Source organism: Monopterus albus, unplaced genomic scaffold (assembly GCF_001952655.1).
Source record: "Monopterus albus unplaced genomic scaffold, M_albus_1.0 scaffold6.1, whole genome shotgun sequence".
Lineage (NCBI taxonomy): Eukaryota > Metazoa > Chordata > Actinopteri > Synbranchiformes > Synbranchidae > Monopterus > Monopterus albus.
In genome coordinates this window covers 3844505-3867681 of record NW_018127886.1, presented here as the reverse complement: position 1 = coordinate 3867681, position 23177 = coordinate 3844505, and the positions used below count along the sequence as shown (strand labels likewise).

The 23177-nt window shown below is 40.5% G+C and overlaps 2 protein-coding genes and 1 long non-coding RNA gene across 4 annotated transcripts in view; all 3 read right to left on the bottom strand.

Annotated features, from left to right (window-relative positions):
• LOC109970511 (glutathione S-transferase Mu 3-like) overlaps window positions 1-1776 on the bottom strand; it is a 3695-nt gene extending 1919 nt beyond the window's left edge. Inside the window, exon 1 of the mRNA XM_020618092.1 lies at window positions 1611-1776. Within this exon, the coding sequence (XP_020473748.1) occupies window positions 1611-1646 (36 nt within the window). The 5' untranslated portion in view covers window positions 1647-1776. The remainder of the gene's footprint in view (window positions 1-1610) is intronic.
• A 605-nt stretch (window positions 1777-2381) lies between these two features.
• On the bottom strand, window positions 2382-21430 carry ampd2b (adenosine monophosphate deaminase 2b). The gene is given in 19 exon segments (XM_020618080.1): window positions 2382-4711; window positions 4817-4927; window positions 5590-5763; window positions 5962-6082; window positions 6947-7110; window positions 7201-7327; window positions 7910-8073; window positions 8197-8328; window positions 8446-8640; window positions 8784-8877; window positions 8879-8905; window positions 9084-9173; window positions 9319-9460; window positions 10602-10791; window positions 10968-11070; window positions 11168-11236; window positions 11345-11475; window positions 11575-11699; window positions 20983-21430. Coding segments are annotated over 19 exon segments (2475 nt in total). The 5' UTR covers window positions 21083-21430; the 3' UTR covers window positions 2382-4495.
• On the bottom strand, window positions 12117-16445 carry LOC109970519 (uncharacterized). 2 transcript variants are annotated; one of them, XR_002276426.1, is made up of 3 exons: window positions 16358-16445; window positions 16015-16178; window positions 12117-12632 (listed from the first exon to the last, which is right to left on the bottom strand). It is a non-coding gene; the product is annotated as an uncharacterized LOC109970519 (long non-coding RNA). The 2 variants fall into 2 exon arrangements; XR_002276427.1 differs by lacking the exon at window positions 12117-12632 and adding an exon at window positions 14239-14416.
• Window positions 21431-23177: the final 1747 nt, after the last annotated feature.

Here is a 23177-nt window from a genome sequence, read left to right as displayed (position 1 = left end):
CGACCCCCCCCCCCCCAAAAAAGGAGAGGTTTGGGGCCATTTAGGAAATTAAACATTTTCTTTGCAAGGTTTACATGTGGGAATATGAAACAACACCTTTTTCTCCTATTCATAATTTCCAGATAACAAAATTAACAACTTAGTGACATCACCCACATAATATGAGATATGTATAAAAATTAAGACTAATACACAAAAAACATTTTTAGGGAATAAAATCGGTCATTTCATTGATTTAGCTGTTGAAGAAAATCAACAGATGCAAATTTTATGCTAACTGAGGGCTAAAGTAGAAGTTTTGGACGCGTTTATCCTCAATTGGTTTTAACCGAATGCTCTACTGTTTGTGCAATTTGTATCAACAATCACATATAATTTTCTAGGTAAACAAAACTTTCGCTTCAGATCATATTTTGAGTTTGGTTAGAATGCCTTTGTTTTGTGTAATTGTAACCATTGGTTTATTATTTCTAGACCCCTGTTTCAACCACAAACTGTCCCCTGCATTAAACATTCTGTTAAGTTGAACAAGACAGCAATGTGTGGGTACTTTTATCATTTTACCCAGCACCTGCAAAAAGAAATTTTTATACCCCCCCCCCGTTTACTCATTTTTATTAATGTTAAATTTTCCCCCAGCATGTTATCATCACACAGAATGCAACTTCATACCCATGGTCATACCAACTAAAGTATGCAGGACACCAGTGAAAACCACTTGGGATGATTAGGTTTAAGTGCAAGAATTTACTGACATTTATATCAGGTTACATTTTTGTCCCTCATTCCCAGCTGTGCATGATCATAAATACTAATTCATCGTTAAACAATGATTTGCACCTGGAGACACAAAATGAATGAATTAACCAATTAAAAATGTAGCCAAGGTTTAAATATAAATATTCAGAGGTCTAAAACAATGACACTGGAGATTTCCTGCCAGTGTCTTTTTCTGGAATTTAAATACTAAACATTTTACAATTAACACTGGCGCCTACAGTAGGCTTGGAAAATACTTTAGTATCGCTGAGGTCCTACAGGAGTAAATGAAATCAAGACTCAAACTTGCAGCAAAGTGTTGCAGTTTTTAGGTTTATGTACTTTGAGTGTTTTCCTTTTCTGCTCCTTCACTACATTTTAGAGGCAAATATTGTACTTTTTACTACATTTATTGGACAACTCTTGTAACTTTTCAGCATGAGATTAATAAACAAAACCCAACCACTTTGTGAACGGTGGGTAGCACGTCTTGATATGTAGCTAAACGTGACAAAACACCGGTCTGCACAATGAAACACGTTTAGCTGCTGTTTGAACCACAACTGTTCTTCCATCTGACCGAATTAAACTAGCTACTTGATTTACAGGGACATATAGTAGTTTAGTTTTCCCTTTCTCATCTTAAAACTAAAATAATCAGATAATACTAAACCATGCAGCCAAAAGTTGACAAACAGCAGTGGTTTAGCTAACGTTAGCTAAAGGCGCACTGTTTGAAAGGCAGCCGGTTAACCCGGAATATCAACCAGCAACCGGTAACACACACACAAAGCTGCAAACAACAGGAGCTAGTAGCTCACTAACAGTGAAAACAGTTTAGGTGAACTTACCCCGCGAATATCCCAGTAAGCCAGTTTCATCGTCATTTTGTGTCACTTGGTGGAACCGAATGTGGCTGCTACGGTTTCCACAGCCGCTTTAAAACACCGTGGAAGAGGGCGTTTCTTTCTGGAGATGGGCGGGTGCACAAAACCGGTTCTTTGGCTTTTCACGCCTTGTGAACGTGAATATTTGAATTTGGACAACAAAACTGCTTCTTATAAACACCTGTCATAAGAAACCTAGGTGACTGAATCCCATGTTCTCCATATATGCAGAGTCATGCTGAGGCTGCAAGTCAAAAGACTTTTCCATGACACTGAGAAACCTCAAAGAAAGAAAGCTCAGGTAGAACTATAATGCAAAAGTGTATGCAGGGGTTACTACATGACTAAATACTAGGAGTACCAAGCAAACATAGGCTTGGGAGGACTTACAAAGTTTAGCTGGAGCCTACCACAAATAAGTGCCATTTTTTTGTTATCAATTAACTTACTTTTTGATTAGTCTGTGCGGTAAATACACAGTACCGCCATATTATAAAATAGAGACTAATTCTTTAATTTCGAAAAGATGTGGTTTGTAATCGGTCTGAATTTTGTGTTGAATTCCTGCTTACTTTGACCCAGTTGGAAGGCAGTGACCTGAACATGGACACAACACACAGTGCAGTCTTTGCTTCACTCACTCAGTCACACACCCCCATTTCCACAGAACCTCCACAAATGATTAACTGTTGAACCTCACACATACCTTATTTTGTCTTCAATTGTATCCTACAGTTTTCAGTTTCAGAAGACATTTATTCACTTTCTGTGTTGTGTAAACCAAAGCAAAGCAAGCACACCAATATGAGCAACATTTCATAGACACAAATGTTAAATAATATTTCACAAACAGCACACATAATTCTCTGAGAAGACATAGTGCTTTTGAATAGCAACAAGTTGCAATAGGACAAGTTGGAGAATGGTTTGTCAAGTTTGGCAACCTCCAGGTCTCTAAAAGTCTGCTTATTCATGGATTTGGCAATGGTTGAACTTCTGCAAGGCGTGAAAAATGAAGGATCGTCATGCATAATTCACTGTACTATGATTCAGAACTGTAAATATTTTAAACATCTGTGTGAAAAAGAAAGATGGTACCGCAGTTACAGCTCAGGCTGTCTGTAGAAAATGTCACAAAATAGGATTAATGCTACAAATGAGTTGCTTCACACCAGAAACAAACATTGACATGCCTTCATGCAACCCTACTGAATGACCGTAAACACTAAAAACAGCTAGAATATCACATGGAGGAGCTGTGGAAAATGTGATGCTAATATTAGCAGAAACAGGAATAGTGAAGGTGCAGGTTCAGTACAGAATGAGGTATTGTCCTGTGGATAACAACAGTAGAAACTGTACCAGACAAAAATTCAAAATTTAAGCATTTGTTATTTTTTAACACATTTTTGCATCACACGATAAATTTATGTTTGTGATTTCGTAAGGATGTTAGAAATACTGAGGTCATCAGCTGAACTCCATATCACACACCACTCCCCTTGACAACAAAAAATTTGGCTTGTTCCTACTTCATCTACCTGTTCAGTTGTATTTGTGAGTTTTATTTAAATTAAGCATTTCTTTCAAGAAAGTTCTCCTGGATTGGATTGTACCAACTGTACGGGCTATGTGTCAGTCCATTACTAAGTGGGTGTGTGTCAGTATGTTCCTAAAATCTTAGTACTGGACAGTTTCCAAGTTGTGATTTATTAAGTCAGGTTGCATTATTCAAGCTTAAGAAATGTCTCAGCTCACTAGTAACGAGTAGCAATGACTGTGCAAATTTCCTGCTAGGAACATCTGTAGCATCTGTCAAACAAAAGGTGTGAACCTTGTAAACATGAAGTGCCTGTTTACATGTTGGAGATGTAATATAACTTCCAGAAAAATATCAGTTTTGTGTGTCTTTTATTTTGCTCGTTTGTTTTTGTGTGCCTTTTTTGTTTAATTATTTTGTGTCTAGTCTTTAGTTGTTATTTCTTTTTTTGTTTTCCATTTCTTTTTAGTCACTTTGCTTCTCTCTCTGGTTATTTTTGTCTCTCACTTCCTTCTCTATGAAGTTTTTTGTGTGTCCTTGTGCTTGTATCGCATCTCTTTGTGGCTGCTTTGTACATCTATTTTTATTCATTTTGTGTCTATTTGTTGCTAATTGATTTTCCAACAAGAAATGTTAACCCTCACTTCACAGAGATTCTCTGGTTCAGGAGCCCCTGGGCCTGTGCCTGCTCTCTAATCCATCCATGGTTATAGCTACACTGGCGTATGAACAAGTGACGTGACCTGCCCCAGGAAACCAACATTAATTCAACTGTAACTAAAATAATGGTTACACTTAAGTTTATGATCCCTAAATTCCAATTTATTTCCAAATAATCTCCTAAAGTGTTTCCTGGAAATATCCATATAATTTGCTACTAATTACAGATAAAATAGAAATCTGAAAATGTGTGAAAATGTGTCTACAAACACACAGTGAGGAAAACTTAAGTGTTACTGTTTTACCTCCCAAAATCAGGACCTAAATGCTGTTTCAAAGCCTTCTCCAGGCCACACATTTGCTCATTTTGTTGGGCAAAATGTTGCCATGTTGACATAAAATGTCAACAAACTGTAAAAATATAGCAATATATCAAGAGACACTGTGAAATCGCTATGATAAATTAAACAAAGAATGACTCAGAAACTAAAAGAGGTAAACACTTTGAGTACACAGACTGTAGGTCTTCGCTCATATGGCCAGAGTAGCAGCTCTCAGTCTCTTTGTAACAAAGCATTTTTCTTCTCACAGGTGTGATATGCTGATATGCAAACAGGGAATGTAGTGACAACTGTGTGGTGCTGCATGGTCATTTCTCTGCCTGCACTGCTCCCATATACAGACTCCCCTCCTCTTCGATGGTCTCCAGCTCATCAGTACGAATGGCCTGTATGATTAAATTCAGCTCCTCACACAGAGTTTCATACCGGTACGCCACACGGATGTCGGGAACGTTTGTGCGTCTGATGTCATTGCTCTCCTGTCCCTCTTTAAAGTAGTTTGGGCCAAGCCAGTAGCTCTTTGCCTGGTGCAGAAGAGGAGATAGTGAAATTAAACTGTCCGCAGAACAAAAGACCAAGGAAAAGGGAATGGCACTGTATATGCAATGTGCTGCCAAGATAATTGGTACCTTATGAGAGAATCCGCTCATCAACACGCTGTTTCTGGCCAGCTCACACATGTCACAGGAGCTCAGTTTCCACACCTGAGCAGCAATGCTGTACTCCTCCATCAAGGGCTCCTACACAGGTCACAATCAAACAAACATTCACTGGTGAATGGTTTTAACACAATGAAGCAGTTTTGGTTAAACCTCATGCGTGAATTGTAAATTCACTGTAAATAAAATGTTTACTAATTTTAGAGTATTCACAGAAAATGCACAGCTTGGAACAGGTGGTGTTATACAACTGGACTTTTCTAGTAGGGCTCCTATAATAGACAACACCTTGCTTTTACTGCAGCTGAAATTTTTTAAAGCTTTTAACATACAGCATGTCTGCCAGACATTTTAAATGTTCTTCTTAGTTTGAGTTGCCTTTTTGTAGTTCAGAATTAAATGAAGCAAAAGATTTTAGTCCTGGGTGGTTTGGTGACACCTGTGGGTGCTTTTGGAAATAATATTAGGTCCCAGAGTTTCATCTGAAATGACCACTGGAAGCAGAAAAGCAACTGAATAAGAGAAAATTGTGTTTCTGTTTCAAGACACCACACCCACAAAGCATGTGTAGACATGTACTTTGAATACCACGTGGGAAAGACAGACCGGCAGTAAAACTCAGAACAACTATACTATATGGTCGTCTCTTAATGCCTGTCATAAAGCACTTTAAACTGCCTTGCTGTTGAAAGGTGCTATACAAATAAACTTGCCTTGATTTGCAGAGAAGCAATCGCACTGACCTTGGTGAAGTGAAACTGCAGAGGGTCGTCTGTGGACAGAGAGACTATGAGGCCTCTGGACAGGTACTCTGGCAGAGGGTTACGATGGTAGCTGAGGAACAGGCTGTTATTGCTGAGTGGAGACATGGCAATCCCAATCTGGGCTAAGTAGTACAGATACTGCAGCACAGGAGCCTGGAAGCACATGAGGCCTAATGTTGTGTGTTATAATAAACAAGCAACAAAACAGAAGGAGGTGACACATATAAAGTATGGCTCAGCTGAATGAGCATAAACCGGGTGATCTGGATGAGTCGAGGCCTGGCTCAGCTTTATTTAAAATCATCCGTAAATTTGCAAACTGAAGCACATGCTATGATACTGAGGTCACACCTTCCTGAGCAGCAGCCCGTGGGAGATGTTCTCAGACAGCATGAAACCAGACACCAGGTGATGAATTGGCCCCGCTTCCCCACAGTGAGGACGCAGGACAAGAGTATGAAACCCCCGCTGCCTGGAACACAAACACAGATGCTAGGAGGGAGATTTCAACAGCTTAAAGGGAGATAACACGGAATTCCAGCTTTGCTTAGGTTCGGCAATTACAGTCTACATAAATGAACATCCACTGATGTTCAACAGTGTCTCACTCACTTATATAACAGATGACAGGTAGAAGGCAGAGAGCGAACCCTAAGCACAAGAATATGTTTTTGGTTTGTCCCCTTAAGAACTATAGAAATATGAAGCAAATCTGAATGTAAAAGTGCACAAACTGTATGTATTGTGAAGGTTTTGTACGCTGTAGTAGCGGTGGGGAATGCCCTAATGCAATAAGGTTATTAAATCTACCCCATCTCATACTACTGTATTTTTGTGCCCTACAATATCTCGTTTTATCTATCACAACTGTAGCTGAAAAATGTGAAGGCAGCTGGAAATGGATAAAAAAAAAGTTAAACCCTGGATTATAAGTGTTGATTGATCGGCTTTTTTCTGGAATGTTTATCAGATTTTAAAAGTGGTTCTGTGTTACAATAAAAGACTAAAACATTACAAGTATTTTAAAATTTCAGTTTCTTTGTTATTAAGTAATTCACAAAAATAAGGTGCACAAACTTCATTGTGACATAAAAATTCAACAGTTGGGGCAATTTATGACAGCAGGCCTGTCTCTTTTGCAGGCATATTTTATAAGAGTTTGTTAAATCAGAAGAGAGTTAGCCATTCCTATTAAACACTAAGCTTTCTGAGGAATCTACAAAAGCATAAAGTAAATATCTGTTACTTATTTTCCATAAACATCAAAACATATAACCAGGCTGCTGATGTTATAGCAGATTAGGGCAACCAGTTGAACTGAGGTGTGGTCACATACCTGCGCAGGTGATTCAGCACAGTCATGTTTGCATACATATAATACAGGTAGTAGAAATAGGGTGGGTTGTCCTCCTCTGTCCAGTTCACTGGCAGAGGACTGTCCAAGTTGAAGATATGTTGCTCTGGTTTTGACTCATCATCGACACTGTCAAAACCCACAACCTGTGTGAGGGACCAACAAGAGATCCATGAGACCCTCTGAGCTCTGGCTATGTGTGAATACGCTGACGTTCTACAGGAAAGACTTCGTACATGCTGAAGGAAGAGGTGCAGCTCTGGGTGGCTGCCGGGGTTCACTGTAACCTCGAACAGCGGCATGAAGATGTTCTCCAGCATCTCTTGGAAGTTGCACAGTTGCTTCTTTGTGTGGTAGACATCACTTCGAAGAGAAAATTAACACAGTATGGAGAATTACAGATGCAATGATGAAATGTTACCTATCTAGTAATGATTTTACTCATGTTTACAACAGATATTTTAAAGAATTGCAATGATGTAGCTGTCTGTAAAAGTCTAAGGGTTACTCAGGAGTGCAAGAAGTAATCATATGTTCTATTTAAACAAAAACCGAAATAACACAATACTGTAGATTGAACTTTTTTGGATTAACTTGTCATCATTATTGTGGTATGAAGTACAAACAACATATATATAAAAATCATTAAAACAATGGCACCAAGCTGAAAAGACATGCAACAAAAATAATTTAAACAGAAGTAAAACATTCTCCAAGGAGGCACCTAATTTGCATATTTAAAACAATCAAAAACATTTCAACATATTTTCTAAACTGAAAAAAACAACAACAACAATATTTCCCTCTGAAATGTAGTGGACTAGAAATATAAAGCAGCATAAAATGGAAATACTCAGCTAAAGTATTAGTGCCTCAACATTGTACTTAGGTACACTGCTTGAGTAAATGTGTTTAGCTACTTTCCACAAACATGGGGTTACTCACAAGAGCCGTGGCACTTGCACAAGCCAGCGCACGTTGTCTGAGTAGACCTGATGTTTGACGGCCCACGTTGCCAGTTTGTCCCACTCGTTTCTGGAGCGCCCGTAGATCGACAGCCTGAGCTCCACGTTCTGGAACTTGCTCTCCTCCAGGTCAGCCATCACCTCCTGAGGAATGGAGACACAAGCAGTCAGTAGAGGGCGCCAGTGCCTAATACAGTCACTCTGCAGGATGTGGTGGCAACGGCAGTTCAAAAGATACAAGGGATTGTTTATGTGTTTAGGAATCACCTTAATGATGTGACCAAAGTATTTCCCTTCAATGTAGTTGTCTGTTTTGATGAAGATCTCTCTCAGGATGGACTCGCCAATAGGATTGTATTTGGAATTGAACTTGTCAAATCGATGGAAAGTGTTACGATCCTAGGAAAAAAAGGTTGTGTGTCACATTTGTCATTTCAACACTGGGGTACATCTTTTAACCAGGCAGTGCTTCTGAGCCGATTAGCTGTCTATGTGTCCTTCATGGGTGTTACTCACAGCGTGCATGTCCAGCGTGTCCACACTTAGGTCAAAGGCTGTCAGATTCATGCTTTCAAACACCTCCATAAGGGTCTGACCCTTGCCTCTTTCCATGTGTACAATGTCCTTAGGATACTTCTTCATGGCTCTTTTTATAAAACGCAGAAGGTGCTTCTGGTTCATACAGGATGACGCATGGATATGTGTGTCAACCTGTGCACATAGATAGATAGAATTTATAGATACAAAGACAAACAAGCAGACAGATAGACAGGTCGATAGATATTCTGGAATTTGGTTCTGGATTACAACAAATAATTCTGATTAAGTATAATAAAAAGAGCTCTCAAGTTCACCTTACGGATATTGTAAAAGTCTCGATGTGGGACTTTCTTCTGTGCTGCCAGCTCTTTCATCTCATTCAGCCGGACGTGAATCTGGGACTTGGAACTGCAGACGACGGTAGCAGAAGGACTTTCTGTGGCAATAGGAAACAAAAAGCATAGAGTTTGTACTTTCTGAGATATTCTGAGAATTAACCTCCCCTGTGTCTCTTTGAGATGGTTTTGAACAGAACACAGAAGAAAAAAATACCTACCTGCAGACCTTTAGGACATCTGAAGCATCATCATTTAAAGTTAAATCTTTAAACTCACACTGGTCCATTGATAATGAGGGCCATCATCACATTCATATCAGCGATGTACTCCTGCAGGTCTGGATATGGCAGGTCCAGCTCTGTGCTCCTATTGGCAACATAAAAAACTAAGAAGACGTCTCTGCCAAAACAAATGTGTGAACTAAGTCTAAAAACAGATAAGCTTCCTTTGCAATTCGAGGACTATAGGATAAAGCATGCATGCACCAGTGTATTCATCACAGACATCTCACTTTTCCAACTTGTTCCTTGTCATGTACACATGCATGACACCATCCACCATCTTGCAACCGTAACCCATATCAGGGGGCATGCTGGCAGGATCCTGGTTCTCATAGGGGTGCGTTTTAGAAACAGGGGGGTGCACTGTGGCACCTGAGAAGGGACAGAAAATTGCACTGTTACAGGTGGGAACACACATTTAAAGAAGGTCCTATTTTAACAGCCTGCATACTGTGAGAGCCTGTGTAGTGTGGCGAGAGCCTATTCAGGGGTGGGTAACAGATAGATCGAACCATCTGTGGGTGTGTCTTAATGTGATAGTGTGGCACATGACACTGTACAAGACTTATTGTTAGCATTAGATTTTTTTAAGTGAGCTGAGCTAGAATAGAGCATATTTCATATTAGTTAATATGTTGATAATGACTTTGACACATCAATTTTGTAGTTATTTTTGTCTGCTTGTGACATCCGTTCCAGGTCAGGAGCATGCCTCTGAGGCTTCTTACATTTTGTCCCCACTGGGGGATTTTTTGTGTGTGGAGATCTGCCCAAAGAGTTAAATTTTTGTCATCAGACCAGAGAATCTTTTTGTTCATACTCTCGGGGTCCTTTAAATGATGTTTGGCAGACTCCAAGCAGGCTGTGTCATTTAATGATTGATGGAGTGTTGCTTAGGTGATGCTTTCCAGGAGGTTGTGTCATCTCTGCAGAGGCCTTTTTAAGAGTGACTACTGGGTTCTTGGCCAATTCTAGGAAGAATCCTGGTGGCTCCAAACCTCTTCCATGTCACAGTTATTAAGGCCACTGTCCTCCTGGGAACACTTAAAGGTTTAGAAATGGTTTTCTGCTCTTGCCTTGATCTATTCCTCACCACAAAATTTGATTGCAGAGGTTGACAAAGAGCTTCTTGGACTTCATGGTTGGTTTTTGCTCTGGCATGTAGTGTGAATTTTGGGACCTTAAAACACAGGTGTGTGCTTTTCTAAACTATGTCCTATCAGTTAATTTTGCTACAGGTGAACCCCAGGCAAATTCTACACCCATCTCAAGGATAACTAAAAGAAACAGGATGTACCAGTCCACAGTGTAGAGTGCCGCAGCAAAGGGTCTGAATACTTTTGTAAATAATCAGTGTCAGTTTTTGACTTTTCATAAATTTGCAAAAATTCTAAAACATGTTTTCATTATGGGTTGGTGAGCACTGATTGATATGCAAAAATGGCAATTTCATCCATGTAAATTTAAACCAACAAACAGGGAAGGGTCTGAATACTTTCTGAAGCCACTGTACCTGCAGAGACTGTGGTCTCTGGGATCTCCTCCTCATAAATATCTAAGCCCAGGGGTCTCTCACTCAGCTCCTGCAGGTAACGAGTGGTGGTCCTGCAGAAGCTCTGCAGCGAGAGACCCATGTACTTCCGTCTAATGAACAGAGCCTTCACCACACATTTGGCAGCATCCAAAAGATCTGTGAAAGGAACCTTGATGGAAGAACAGCAGAATGAAAAGGAATGAAGACAGAAGCAAAGAAAAAGTTAGGTGTCTCTTGAGAGAGGAGGTGATATTTAACTGTGAGGAACACCACAAAAGAAAGTTTATGTTTCAACTAATACACTTTTTTAAAAACCTCATTACTGCAGTGGCCACTCTGACTTACCCCACATTTCTCCTCTCCAGAAATACTGACTCTCTGGTACTCTCTCTCTGGAACCAGCTCTCTCTCCTGCAGGTCTGGAGCTTGGCTCTGCTCCTTTATGTATCTGATAATAGATCAGTAAACAAACTGCATTTCCACTGCGTATTCTGGTACTTAAAAACATGACATCACTGTTCACTATAGCCGGGGGAAACACTCACTCGAGATCAGTGGCACTGTCGGTCTTCATGAACTCCTGCTTGGCTCGCAGGAGGATGTCAGGTTCAAACCTGCTGACAGAGACGCTGAGCTCACTTTAGGATTATCAGGGCTGACGGACACAAACACACTCATGTATTTGTATATTACCCACCTCCTCCTTCCTTTCTCTCACTTACCTGACATCCTGGCTGATTTGCCGCTCAAGGCGTTGACGTCTCTCCTCCAGCTGTTCGATGGGACTGTCCTCCGGAAATTCATAAGGGGCGCTGCGCATCTCACTCTCTGCCAGGCTGCGTGAGAACAGCTCCTTCACAGATACATAATAAACAACATTATGAAAGTCACAAGTTAAAAGCAAAATTTAATACAGTAGTGTTATATGTGAGCTCAATCAACAAGTACTGACCTCAGCAATCTCCTTGTACTTCCCGTCCATGGATGTACGCAGGTCAATGGACTGCTTCAAAGCCACAGGGATCCCAGGCAAGGAATGCTGGGAAGTGAGGAGGTGGCGGGTACCATGGAGTTCAACTGGAGTTACAGAGGAGCAGAAATACAGAAAGCAATCATAAAATGAGGGAGAAAAAAGAGGGCCTTAGTAAAGCCACATAAAGGCCTCAGTATCGTCTATTCAGACTTCTCAGTAAATCGAAACACGTACACAGCAACTAAACGTGGTTTGGAAAGATGATAAATCTGTTTTGATTGCAACAGCTGTGACCTATTAACTGTCAATGAGCTTATCAAACTTGATAAAAATAGCAAATGTCTTCTACTTGAGATATCAGCATGAATCAACTAAACTATCTCAATCACCCTGATGATTGACATGACTGTATGATTTTCAGTCTTTCAACATGTAACTAATTCACAGTGACCAAAACAGTCTCTGCAGAAGCTTGTTGTTCCTCTGCCAGTGGGCCTTTACACAACAGTGGAGGTCTGAGCTCAGCAGCTGTTTGTACCTTAAGACACAATGGACCATGGACCAGGTGCAGATACACACATACAGCACATACAGTGCACCGGCTAATACCCTCCACTGTTGCCATTGTAAGACTCAGGATTTATGCTGACCCAGCAGCTGTTATGGAAAAGTGAGGAGAGAAAACAAATGGGGATGGTCCTTAAAAATAAAACCCAGGACAAGGACGGCTGTGAGTGGACACCAAGAGAGAAGGTGATAGGGAAGTCAGAGAGGTTAAGCATTCGTCAGTTAGAAACAGACACAGTAAGAAGAGACAATATCTTCACTGCAATGTTTCCCCTAAGGTGGTTTATTTAGCAGTCTGCCTGCAATGGTATTAATCTTTCCCTTCAAACTACGCACCTGCCACTGAAATATTCATCATTCAGTATACACACAAGAACATCAAAGAATGTACTGTATTGTACCTGCAGTATGTCTTTGTCTGGTGCCCCATCAGATAAAAAGCCTGGTTTATTTAACACAGCATATCTGCTCTGTGGAATCAAAGGAGACCAGGGAGGCTGGTGATCTGGACAAGAAGCTTCATTAAAAAGAAGAAAACCACTTGGTGAAGCAGACAGAATGGTAACTATAAAGAGAAAGGGGTTGATGGCCACACTACAACTCACTACGTGTTCTTCACCTTCTGCTTAACACTGTCCAATCAACACATCCCACGCAACACAAAGGACAAGTTTGACTACACCACAAGGCAGCAATGCCAAAACGTACACAAGAATCTCAGAATAAAATACTGACTTTTTCAGTGGATAAATATTCAAGTGTACTCATGTGGTTACCTTTTCAGGGACGGATATTTGAACACTGAGCTTTGAGTCTTGGCAAGTTAAAATTAATGTGCAATGTGAGAAGACACACCTAAAGTGAGTTATGCATTGCCTTGACCTCAACAAGATAAAACAGCATTCACACTCTCAGAGATATATACAATATTGTATGACATAAAAGCAAAACTAGTACTAGCAGCTCAGCATGCTAACATGGTTGTTAAGATGCTAATGTTTAGCAGGCAGTAATTTTAGTTTAGCATGCTACACTGTATTAACTTGTGCCAGAGGCAGGTGGGAATCTCATTAGTTTCGCTGGTTATCTGGTTCTAAATCAAAGTATTGTAATTACTGTTGTGAGTATTCTGAGTTGATCCAGAAGGACAAGTTATGGAGTCACCAGAGTGATTACAATCCATCCCTATGGGGACAGAGCTCTGTGAAACTTCATAACAGTTGTTGTGGATTAAGGGAGACATTCACTCAGTTGCACAACATTTGAAGACAATCCATCTGACATTTATTGAGATATTTCAGTCTGGACCAAAGCGGTGGACAGACAGCATTGTGGGTGTTTGTACAACTGGTCAGTCAAAACAAAATGTGATAATATAATCCGGTTCATTAGCAAGATGCAATAACAATGTTTTACTATTTTTTGACATTTTACAGTTAAATGAATCATTAGCTAAAAATCTGAAAATTAGTTGCTGCCCTAGTTTAAAATTCAGATGCAAACATTATGGAAGAACCTAGTTGACAAACCTGGTGAGTCATTTATGTAGATAAGAAATAATAGCACTATTGTAAGCCTTTTCCCTCTGCCCACACCAAGACCAGTCAGTAAAATGAGAAAAAATCCCTGTGATATTAAACTGTCCTACAGCCACAGCCACACATAACCGTTCCTCTGGTGACTGGAAGGGGTAAGTCTGTGTAATGTAATAGCCAGCTAAGATGCTATCTCTGCTGTCATTTTGGGGCATATCAAGTCCGTGATAACACCGGTGTGGAGGGCAGGGGGAAACCAGCGGCAAAGACAACCAAGTTGGGCCACAGTAAGGTCAAGCCCAGCCAGGCCTACCGGACCTAGAGCTAATCACCTAATGGCTGCTATATTTGGATCAGGAGCATCTGTGGTTATGTAACAACTCATCCCCCCTTCAGAGCTGGAGAGCAAACCACTCAGACACTTTAACCAGCCATGTTTTGCTTAGACATATGTGACATACTGTGGGAAGGTGCAGCTTTGTTGATCTAATAGGAGCAGGAGAATACAGCATGTTGAAACTGTGACAATGCAGCACCGTCTTTCCTATTGCCACTAAACCTCAAAATGAGGTCAAATAGAATGAGCTTGTGAGGGACTTTAAAAGCATGCATATTTCAGCAGCAACAAAGTGAATGGAAAGTCATACCTCCTGTCTAACTCAAACATGATGGTGCTGTGTAAAAGGTCTTCGGGGATGAGATGGCAAATGGGAAGTCATCTGAAGCCAACAGGCCAGAACAGAGCAAGAGGTCAGGGGTCAAGAGACAGGCTTCAAAACGTCATCTACAGTACTGCTTATTTATTTCCTTGTCTTCTTCAGGAAATGTGTTGTTAGCAACATCCACAAGTTTCTTCCCACATGGAAAACAATGTTACAATATATACACAAAATTCTCAATGATTGTACTTTATATTCAGAACCCTCCTTCCCTCTCTCTTTGTTTCTACCACCAGGCAGGCCATGCATCATTGTTTACCTGCACTCAATGACTGAACATCTATAATTCAGCCCACAAGAAGTGCTAGTGACTCACAGTCTCTGTGTCAAACGTCTTTGAGTGAAATCTACTCACAGCTCGCTGAGAAAACAGGATTAGTAGAGAGCGCCAAATTTGAACAGTGGACTACCGGAGGTTCATTTTGATATTGTTTTTATAAGGTTGGGTATCATTTTACATTTTTTGACATGGGTGCAGATAAGATACCTTAGTTTCACTACTGATACAAAAACAACATTTTTTTCAATACTTTACTTTGAAAAATATTACTGCCTTTTATGTTTTTAACAAAAGAAACCAAAGTTCTCAGATGTTAAATATTGTCTAAGCAAAATCATATAGTGGCCAGGTTTTGATTTAACTTAGGAACAATCTGATCCAAGAATAATGTCACAAGTTTATAAATCTGATCAGGTATTCAGTGCCAACTCTCAGTAGTACTCTGTGCTCTGGATAGCAAAATCCTACCAAAGTTGAATACCTAGCCTAGTTTTATTGCCAGAATATTTTAACTGAAGCAGTTTGGCCTCCATAACTAAGAGATCTATAAAATCATAAAGGTAAGAATCAATAAAATCAATATAATCACAGTTATACAAAATGTCTATTCTTTTATGCTCTGGTCTTTCACAAGAAAATACTGCAGACAACAAACTAAACAAAAAAGCATAACTAAAATTAAATCCGGCTGCTCACAATTATGCAGGCTCTGTTGTCCAGAAGACAAACACACATGCACAACAGGGAGAATGCAGCAGGATCTTCTGACCCTCCTCTGCTCTTCTAAAGGATGCTTCCTCCTCCAGCATCCTTCGCTGGCTCTGCATCAAATAGCTGACATCTCTCAGGATGTGTAATTAAAATCTTTTGTTTTTTCTCTGCAGCTGCATGAACTGCATGTCTGCAGCCTGATATTCAAGTAGAAACTTTCTTCCAGTTTCCCTTACTGTCAACCTTCAACCATAATGAAAAGAAATACTAAAAATATTAACGCAGAATGCCTACTGGCTTTGTAAACAACCATTTCCATGAGACCCTGCAGGTGCAGTCAGCACGATTTTATCGATTTGCTCTGATTCTTTGTGCACAGTTGCATCTTTACACCATCCTCCAAAGACATGAAAAAGCTAGTTTGTGGGACAATCAATCAAAACACATCCACCACACTAGAGACAGCACTGCTCAGGGCTGTTACGCAAAGCTGTTAGGGACAGGCAGAGGAGAGTGGTAGTGAGTGTGAAAGAAGGAGAGGAAAAGTGGGGGGAAGAGGGGAGGCGTACTTGTGCTTTTTGCACAGGATGAGAGTAGTGGAGCATACCTGTCTCCCCAGAGTCTGCGTTAACCAGCAGCTAGTATGGCCGAGAGAGGAGACAAAGAGAGGGAGAGAGAGAGAGAGAGAGAGAGAGAGAGAGAGAGACTGTCCTTGCAGCCTTGCAGCGAGATGGAGCATGCCAAACAGCAAATGGCCCAGGATGATGTCTGCTGTCCTTTCAAGATGGGTTGAGGAAGGGATGGAGAGAAACAAGAAAGAAACACTTCAAACACTCAGTCAAATGACAAAACTGGGAAAAAACAAACACATACACACTTTCATATCAACATACTCGCAGAGTCAAACAGACATCTCCTCTGTTCACTTTATCTGTCCCTGTCATACATACAAAGAGCTGGTCCAGCAGATCCATGAAATCCCCCTCACATCCTAGAGTATGACCCCCCCCCTCTGCTCTGTCTGCCTCCTGTTCAGGCCAGCTGTCGGTGCACTCGCTGCCTCCGGAGCTGATCCTCCTCATTTAAATGCCTCTGACATTTATCTGGAACGTACCACAAGAGTGAAAGGAGCTGAGGGGGGAGATGACGTACATCACCGGCAAGTGTGGATCCTCCTGCTGTGATTTTCTCTAATGGCACCCCTCTCTTTGTCTGATATCCTCCATGCCATATTTTGCAGAAGGGACCATGTGTTCAGGATGTTTGTGTCATCTCTGTGCATGTGCGTGTGTGTGTGTGTGTCAGTAAATAAAATCGTGCTGTCTCAGCGGTAAGATTTGAGATGTCATGGTCCTTTTTTCCTATTTTAATAGTGAATAGAATAGAGATACGACTATCTAATAAATTAGACCTTGCTCCCGTCTCCTCTCCCATGTATAGAATTAAAGGGCCAGCACATTGCCCACATAATGGTTGCAGAAACATGTGTTCTCATACTATATACACAGAAATGTGTGAGCTAAATGAGACTGCCAACAGTGCAGCGCACCGGGGCCAGCAGGTCTCAAGAGCCTATGCGGAAAGGGCAATATTTTTGTTAGTGTCAAGGAGTCTCGTAAAAAGACCGAACCGACGTGTTGTCTGCCACTTTTCAATTTCTGACCTACATGGTCTGTGGCACTCGAGGCCAAGCCCAGTGGTTCATGCTGAAGATATGTAACAAGTATATTTTATATTTTTAAAAATGCTGAATTACTTCCTAAAGCAGCACTGTGGTTTCTAGCTGATTTCAAAATACACTATTTAAAAAATAGTGTATTTGTTGGTAACTATTTTCATCTTAGGATTTGGTGATCTAGTGAGTATGTACAGCTGGAGAATGGCGTGAGTGGGATTAAATCAAAATAAACTGCAGCTCCCATGTTTATCTTAATAAAAAAACATCACCCTGAACAAGTGTCATTCACTGATGGGTTTTTAATAGTTGGTGGACAAATCTGGAGCTCATGTGGCACAAAGCACAGGCAGTGCCAGAACAGTCAGAACATCATGTACTGTAGATCAAACATACAGTATTTTCATCCTCTTTACAGGCTGGTTTTCATACTTTTAAACTGGATTTCTCCAGTTTCAAAAAGCACTGCAGACAAACTAGACAGAAGAACCCAGAGCACTGCAAAGAGTCAAATCGAATCAGAATACAAGCAAATTACCGCTCTGCCTTTTAAATTGTGTTTTTCAAGGCACTCAAAGCCAAATTTGCTTTCAAGAGGACTAATCAAATTGTTCTGACTTCAAGAGCAGAACAACAAACAGGACTGCTGTTCGCTGATTCACCAGTGCAGCTGCATTTGTTCAAGTAAGGCGCCCTCTTATGGTGTAATGCTGCATCACACACAAATCAACACAAGCTCATCAAGATGCAAGGTATTCAATCGAGGGCCAGATGAAATACTACAGGGTGAAAAAGGATTACTCAAATTCATTAATACAATAAAAGCAGTGATGGAGCAAGTGCACAGACCCTTTATAGATCATTTAGCCTACAAAAAATGACAATCACAATTTCTCAAAGCCTTCAGAATCCAACAACTAAATATTTTTAATTTACTATCACATAAGACAAAGAAAAGCTGCAAATCCTCACCGTTTAGAAGCTGAAACTGGAGAATACTTTAATAAATGTGAACTTATTTAATATCCACCAATAAATAAAATGACCAAGACACAAACATTTATTTGCTGAGAAACATGTTAATGTGTTGCAAACAACAGCTGGCATCAGGTATCTCTGCATCTGCAGCACCAGAATCATTAGGTATGAGCAACAATTCAACAAACAGGTGAGCCCACTTATAAGGCACAAGACCATGTGCCCTCTAAATATCTAGATGTAGTTTCATATGAGTAACAGAGACTTACTGTAGATGCACACAAGGGGTGTCGGACATTCTCAATATAGGCTGAGTTTATAGAACATGAATGTTATTTATAATTATCTGTTAAGTTTAGTTAATTTAAAAGCTCTGCCTCCATAGAAATACTACTTACACATGAATACAAAGTAGTAATAATCCAATAATTTAATATATTGTGATGCATATTAAAATAAACCAGAGAGGAGCCATTCCTCTGCACAATCACTACTTTTTCTTATGTCTACAGCACTTTCTGTGTATTTTCCCTTGAGATTTTTAAATGTGTATTTTAATGACTGCCTTCACTAGTGAGCATAAAGTTCTTCTCCTTTAAGATAATTTAAGTGTTTTAAAAAGTGTGAAACAGCACGAGGCACAGAATAAGATAACTGGTGAGTGGGTGGTGCTTTAATCTCACAACCACCTTTTTTGCAGCCAGAGAAGTGTTTCGCCCACTGCCGCTCTCTGCTGGGCTCACTATACACGCCCTGCGGTAATGTGCTACCAATGGACAACACTGAACTCTACCTCTGCAAACACACAGGAGAGCAGAAGGCTGTCTGATTGACAGGGAACAGTATATTATGTCCATAACCTCTAAAGAAAGTTAAGCTGTGAGTGATTCATTTAGTGCTGATTAGATAGTGCTGCACCCTTCCACATCTATTTCGCTCCGACTGATTGGCAGACAACGTATTAGACTGGATCAATTGTTCCTATTACAAAAATCTAATAAGATAAAGCTCCTCCAGCATGTTAAGTGTTGGTTTAGACAATCATTAAGCAGACTGGTGAAATGAAAATGTCAGACCTTCAATAATTTATTGTCCTGTTATGAGTGGCTGCAGCAGAACCAGGAATAACAATCAATTTATTAAAGATGCATTAAGCAATTAAAGACACTAGAAATTATTACCCATCCAATAAAATCACATTATGATCTATCGGCAGCCTGTTTTCACTACATGTATGACTATTTCTGCAAACTCTACTGTACAATCAGCCCCACACTAGATGAGTGACCTTTAGAAAAAGCAAAAGAAGATGAATCAGCTAAATGTCAGTTTTACTTACTCAGTTCTCTGGATGCTTTAATAGTATAAAATGTGAATGTTACCTTAATATGCTTTAGCAGACACCTTCTAAATCAGAACCAGGAGGCTTCAGAATAGAATCTGTGCACAGTTCGCATTTCCTCAACATTAGGAAAAGAAATCTATTTCTGTCGAAAAGCCAAGAGTAGCTCTCATCATTCCAGAAACAATTTATTCTTCCCGATCTGAGATTGTAGAGCAATTTTGTAATAGTCAATGTCAGCTACAAGCTGTAAATGAGGATAATTACAGAGGACTTCTTGTTTGAAGGTGGGGTTGGTGAGTCACTCAAACCTCCAAATATTATATGTTAAAATTGATCTGTGACTACCTTGGCAGTCACTGTCATGTCCCCAGAGGTGACATGGACTAAGTGTGGGAGATGAAAGTGTTTAAGACATGTAATGTGCATGTATTATTCTTGACTGAAGTGCACCAAACTTCCTCATTCAGTTTTGTTTGTGGATATTAATAGTCATGTATGAAAAATCTTCAAAGACAAAACCTGCAGTGGGAACATCACATTTGCACAAACTGTCTATGATGCTAAATGAAAGCTAAGAACAATTTTTAACCAACAGCATGATGTGAGGACATTAACAGTTGTGGGCTGCTACATAAAATTATCTCCATTAGCATAATTTATATTACTATAAACTAAATGAACCTGATTTACATTTCAGAGAAAATGTGCTTGGATTGAAAGATGATTCTGAATTCAGAAACAGAGGGAGGGGTATTTAAATGGTTGGTGTTTCGTCATATGGTCACTCTGCACTCTTTGTGTTAGATGAAAGCCTGATAAGCTGGGCCTAAATCTGAGTGGAGGCTAATCCTCTCATTCAAGGGGGGGTACCAACCTCCACTACCTATTCTCTCCAGGCCACGCACGGCCATCAAGCTGAGAGAAAAACAGCACCACCACATTTAACCTAAGCAATACATCACTGTCCTTAAGGGAAAAGCCTCTATAAAAAAAAGTGACATCCTTAGTTTAAGCTTGCATTTCTTTTACCTTATGCAACATGTTTTGAAAGGGTCCCAGAAGCTAAGGAATCACCAGTTCATAAAAGAGCATGTGATCCTTTAAGTTAAAACATCAAAATATGAGTTCCTAACCAGCCATGAGTTATTCAGTGTTTCAGCAGCATGAACATCGTTTCTTACAGCCAGTCTGATCTTTCTGCAAATGAGCTCTGAGAATGTGGCTAATGCCAGAGAATGTAAGAACGCATGTTTAAAAATAAGTCTGAAAAGCCAGCACGTACACATGAAATCCTCCACAGAGAGCATCCTCTGCTGCATCTCCCTAACCAACAGGTTTGCATCTCTCCAAAGTACTCAGAGAAAAAGTGCTGCACCCTGTCTCCCTCTCATGAGCACTTTCTGTCACTGATCCTACAAAATAGCAGAAATCTAAATATAAAATTGTTTTTAAAAATAATATAAGGGTGACCAGCGCTGACCATTACTACCTCAGGCTCAGTTCATGTGTGGTTTGTCCTTCTGTTGAAGGACCTACACACTCAGTCCGTCCTCCCTCAGCAGACTCCCTCTACTCACCTGTGCTAGCTGCGTACTGCAGGCTGCCCCGCTTCCTGAAGGGGGAGAGGGGCTTAGTCTTGGCCCCAGTGGCAGTCCCGAGGGGCAGGCTGGAAGACATGTTCCCAGGTCGTATGGTTCAGCTTGGCTCGAATGGGAAACTGAGAGCTAAGTGAGTCAGAGCTGCAGAGGACGGGACGTCGGAGCACTACACAGTGAGAGAGGGGGAGGAGAAAAGAGGAGACAGAGGAGAGCAGAGATGTCGCACAGATGATAGGATGCTGGGAGCTTGAGGCAATTTGATTGCAGTCAGGGTAAAATGTGTATGCTACGTGCCTGTGAGCAGGGATTTCCAGACTGGTCAGTCCAGCATGCGGCTGTGGAACATCCCTCTGCAGCAAAACAGGCCCCACCCTCTTCAAAAACCTCTCATGCCCGATCTGCAGCGCTGATGGAGGCTGGGGGCGTGATGAAGAGGCTCGGCTTCCCCCGTCACACACATACATACACACAGCAGCATGCAGTTCTGCTGTTGCCATGACAACCACAACTCGATGTGTGGGCACACCAGTGAGAAGAAAAGTTGTGGCTACATTAGATGTGAAGTAGTAAAATAAAAACTACAAATAAATGTGACAAGAGGTTTGACTTTGAGACTGCATCCATCCATCATCTATACAGCTTATTCCTGAACAGGACTGCACAGGGAGGAGGGGGGGCAGCTGCATGGAGTCAATCCTAGCTGACATTGGGTGAGATGCGGCGTCCACCCTGGACAGGTCACCAGTCTATCACAGGGCTGACATGTAGACAAACAACCACCACATCCAAAATCACTCCTAGGGGCAAATTAGAGTCACCAATCAACCTAAGCTGCATGTCTTTGGACTGTGGGAGGAAGCTGGAATACCCAGAGTGGCCCCACGCAGTCACAGGGAGAACATACAAACTCTGAACAGAAAGGCCCCAGAATCTTCTTGCTGTGAGGTGACAGTGCTAACCACTGCACTGTGGTGGTGCCACCCTGGTGTAAACTAAAGCCAAGTTAATACACAACAACATTAACATAAATTAGAAAAACTGCGTTGTGATTTTATGGCTCCACCAAACAGTCAAATTATGGGACAGACATGAAGTCACTGACCTTTGACCTCCAAAATCTAATTAGTTCATCCTTGAGTCCAATTGTTAAAAGAAATTCCCTCAAGGCGTACCTGACATATGCTCAAAAGAAAGGTCTTGCTGAACCACCCAAAAGCATAATGTCTCAGGCCGCGGCTAGTGCTGGTGTGGGGGCATAATAATATTCATGATACACTATGCTAGTGGCATAACTCTACATTGGTCCGTCACTTTGTTTCAGACTAAAATATCTCAACAACTATTGGATGATTCATGGTCCCCAGAGGATGAATGCTAATGACTTTGGTGATCCCTAACTTTTCCTTTAGTGCCACCTTGAGGTTGACATTTTTAAGCACTGCAGTGTCCTGCCATGAAATATTTGTGTTCTCAGATGATAAACTGTAAACACTTGGATGATCCTGACTTTTCATCTATAACCAAATTTTCAATTTGTCCAGTACTTTGATTTATTACTCAGCCTCAGCTGTACTTTTTGTTCTACTTAGCATCCGTTAACATGCTAACATGTAAACTAAGATGACGGTGGTTATACCCGCTAAACATCAGCATGTTCACATTGTGACTGTGAGCATGTCAGTATGCTGGTTTTAGCATTTACCTCAAAACTTTGTGCCACTGACATGACTTTAGATTCTTAGTGATAAAAACAAATGAGCAGGTGTTTCTCGGATGTGCCAGCAATGTGACAAAGTACTGAAGAAGGACTAAAGCATTTTAGTAATCCTCCTTTCTGTTACCACTTGGAAGTGGATAAATATTAGCTGAAAAAAAAACGAGTTAACTAAAATGCAAGTTAACTTAAAACAAATAAAACTTTCAAACTATGAAGTGACTATAAATTCACAAGTTTTATCTAAAATATATATAGAATCCAAATACTAGTAGTAATTTTATAGGTACTAACTAATCATCATTAATCATTGATCTATAAAATGTCAAAATAATAAAAATAAAATCACAATTTCTTAAAGCCTACCTTCAAAGTGCTGTTGACCAAAACCCAAAGGTATTCAGTTTATTATCATATAATATAAATTGCTTTAAAAATTATGTAATGATTAATCAAACCA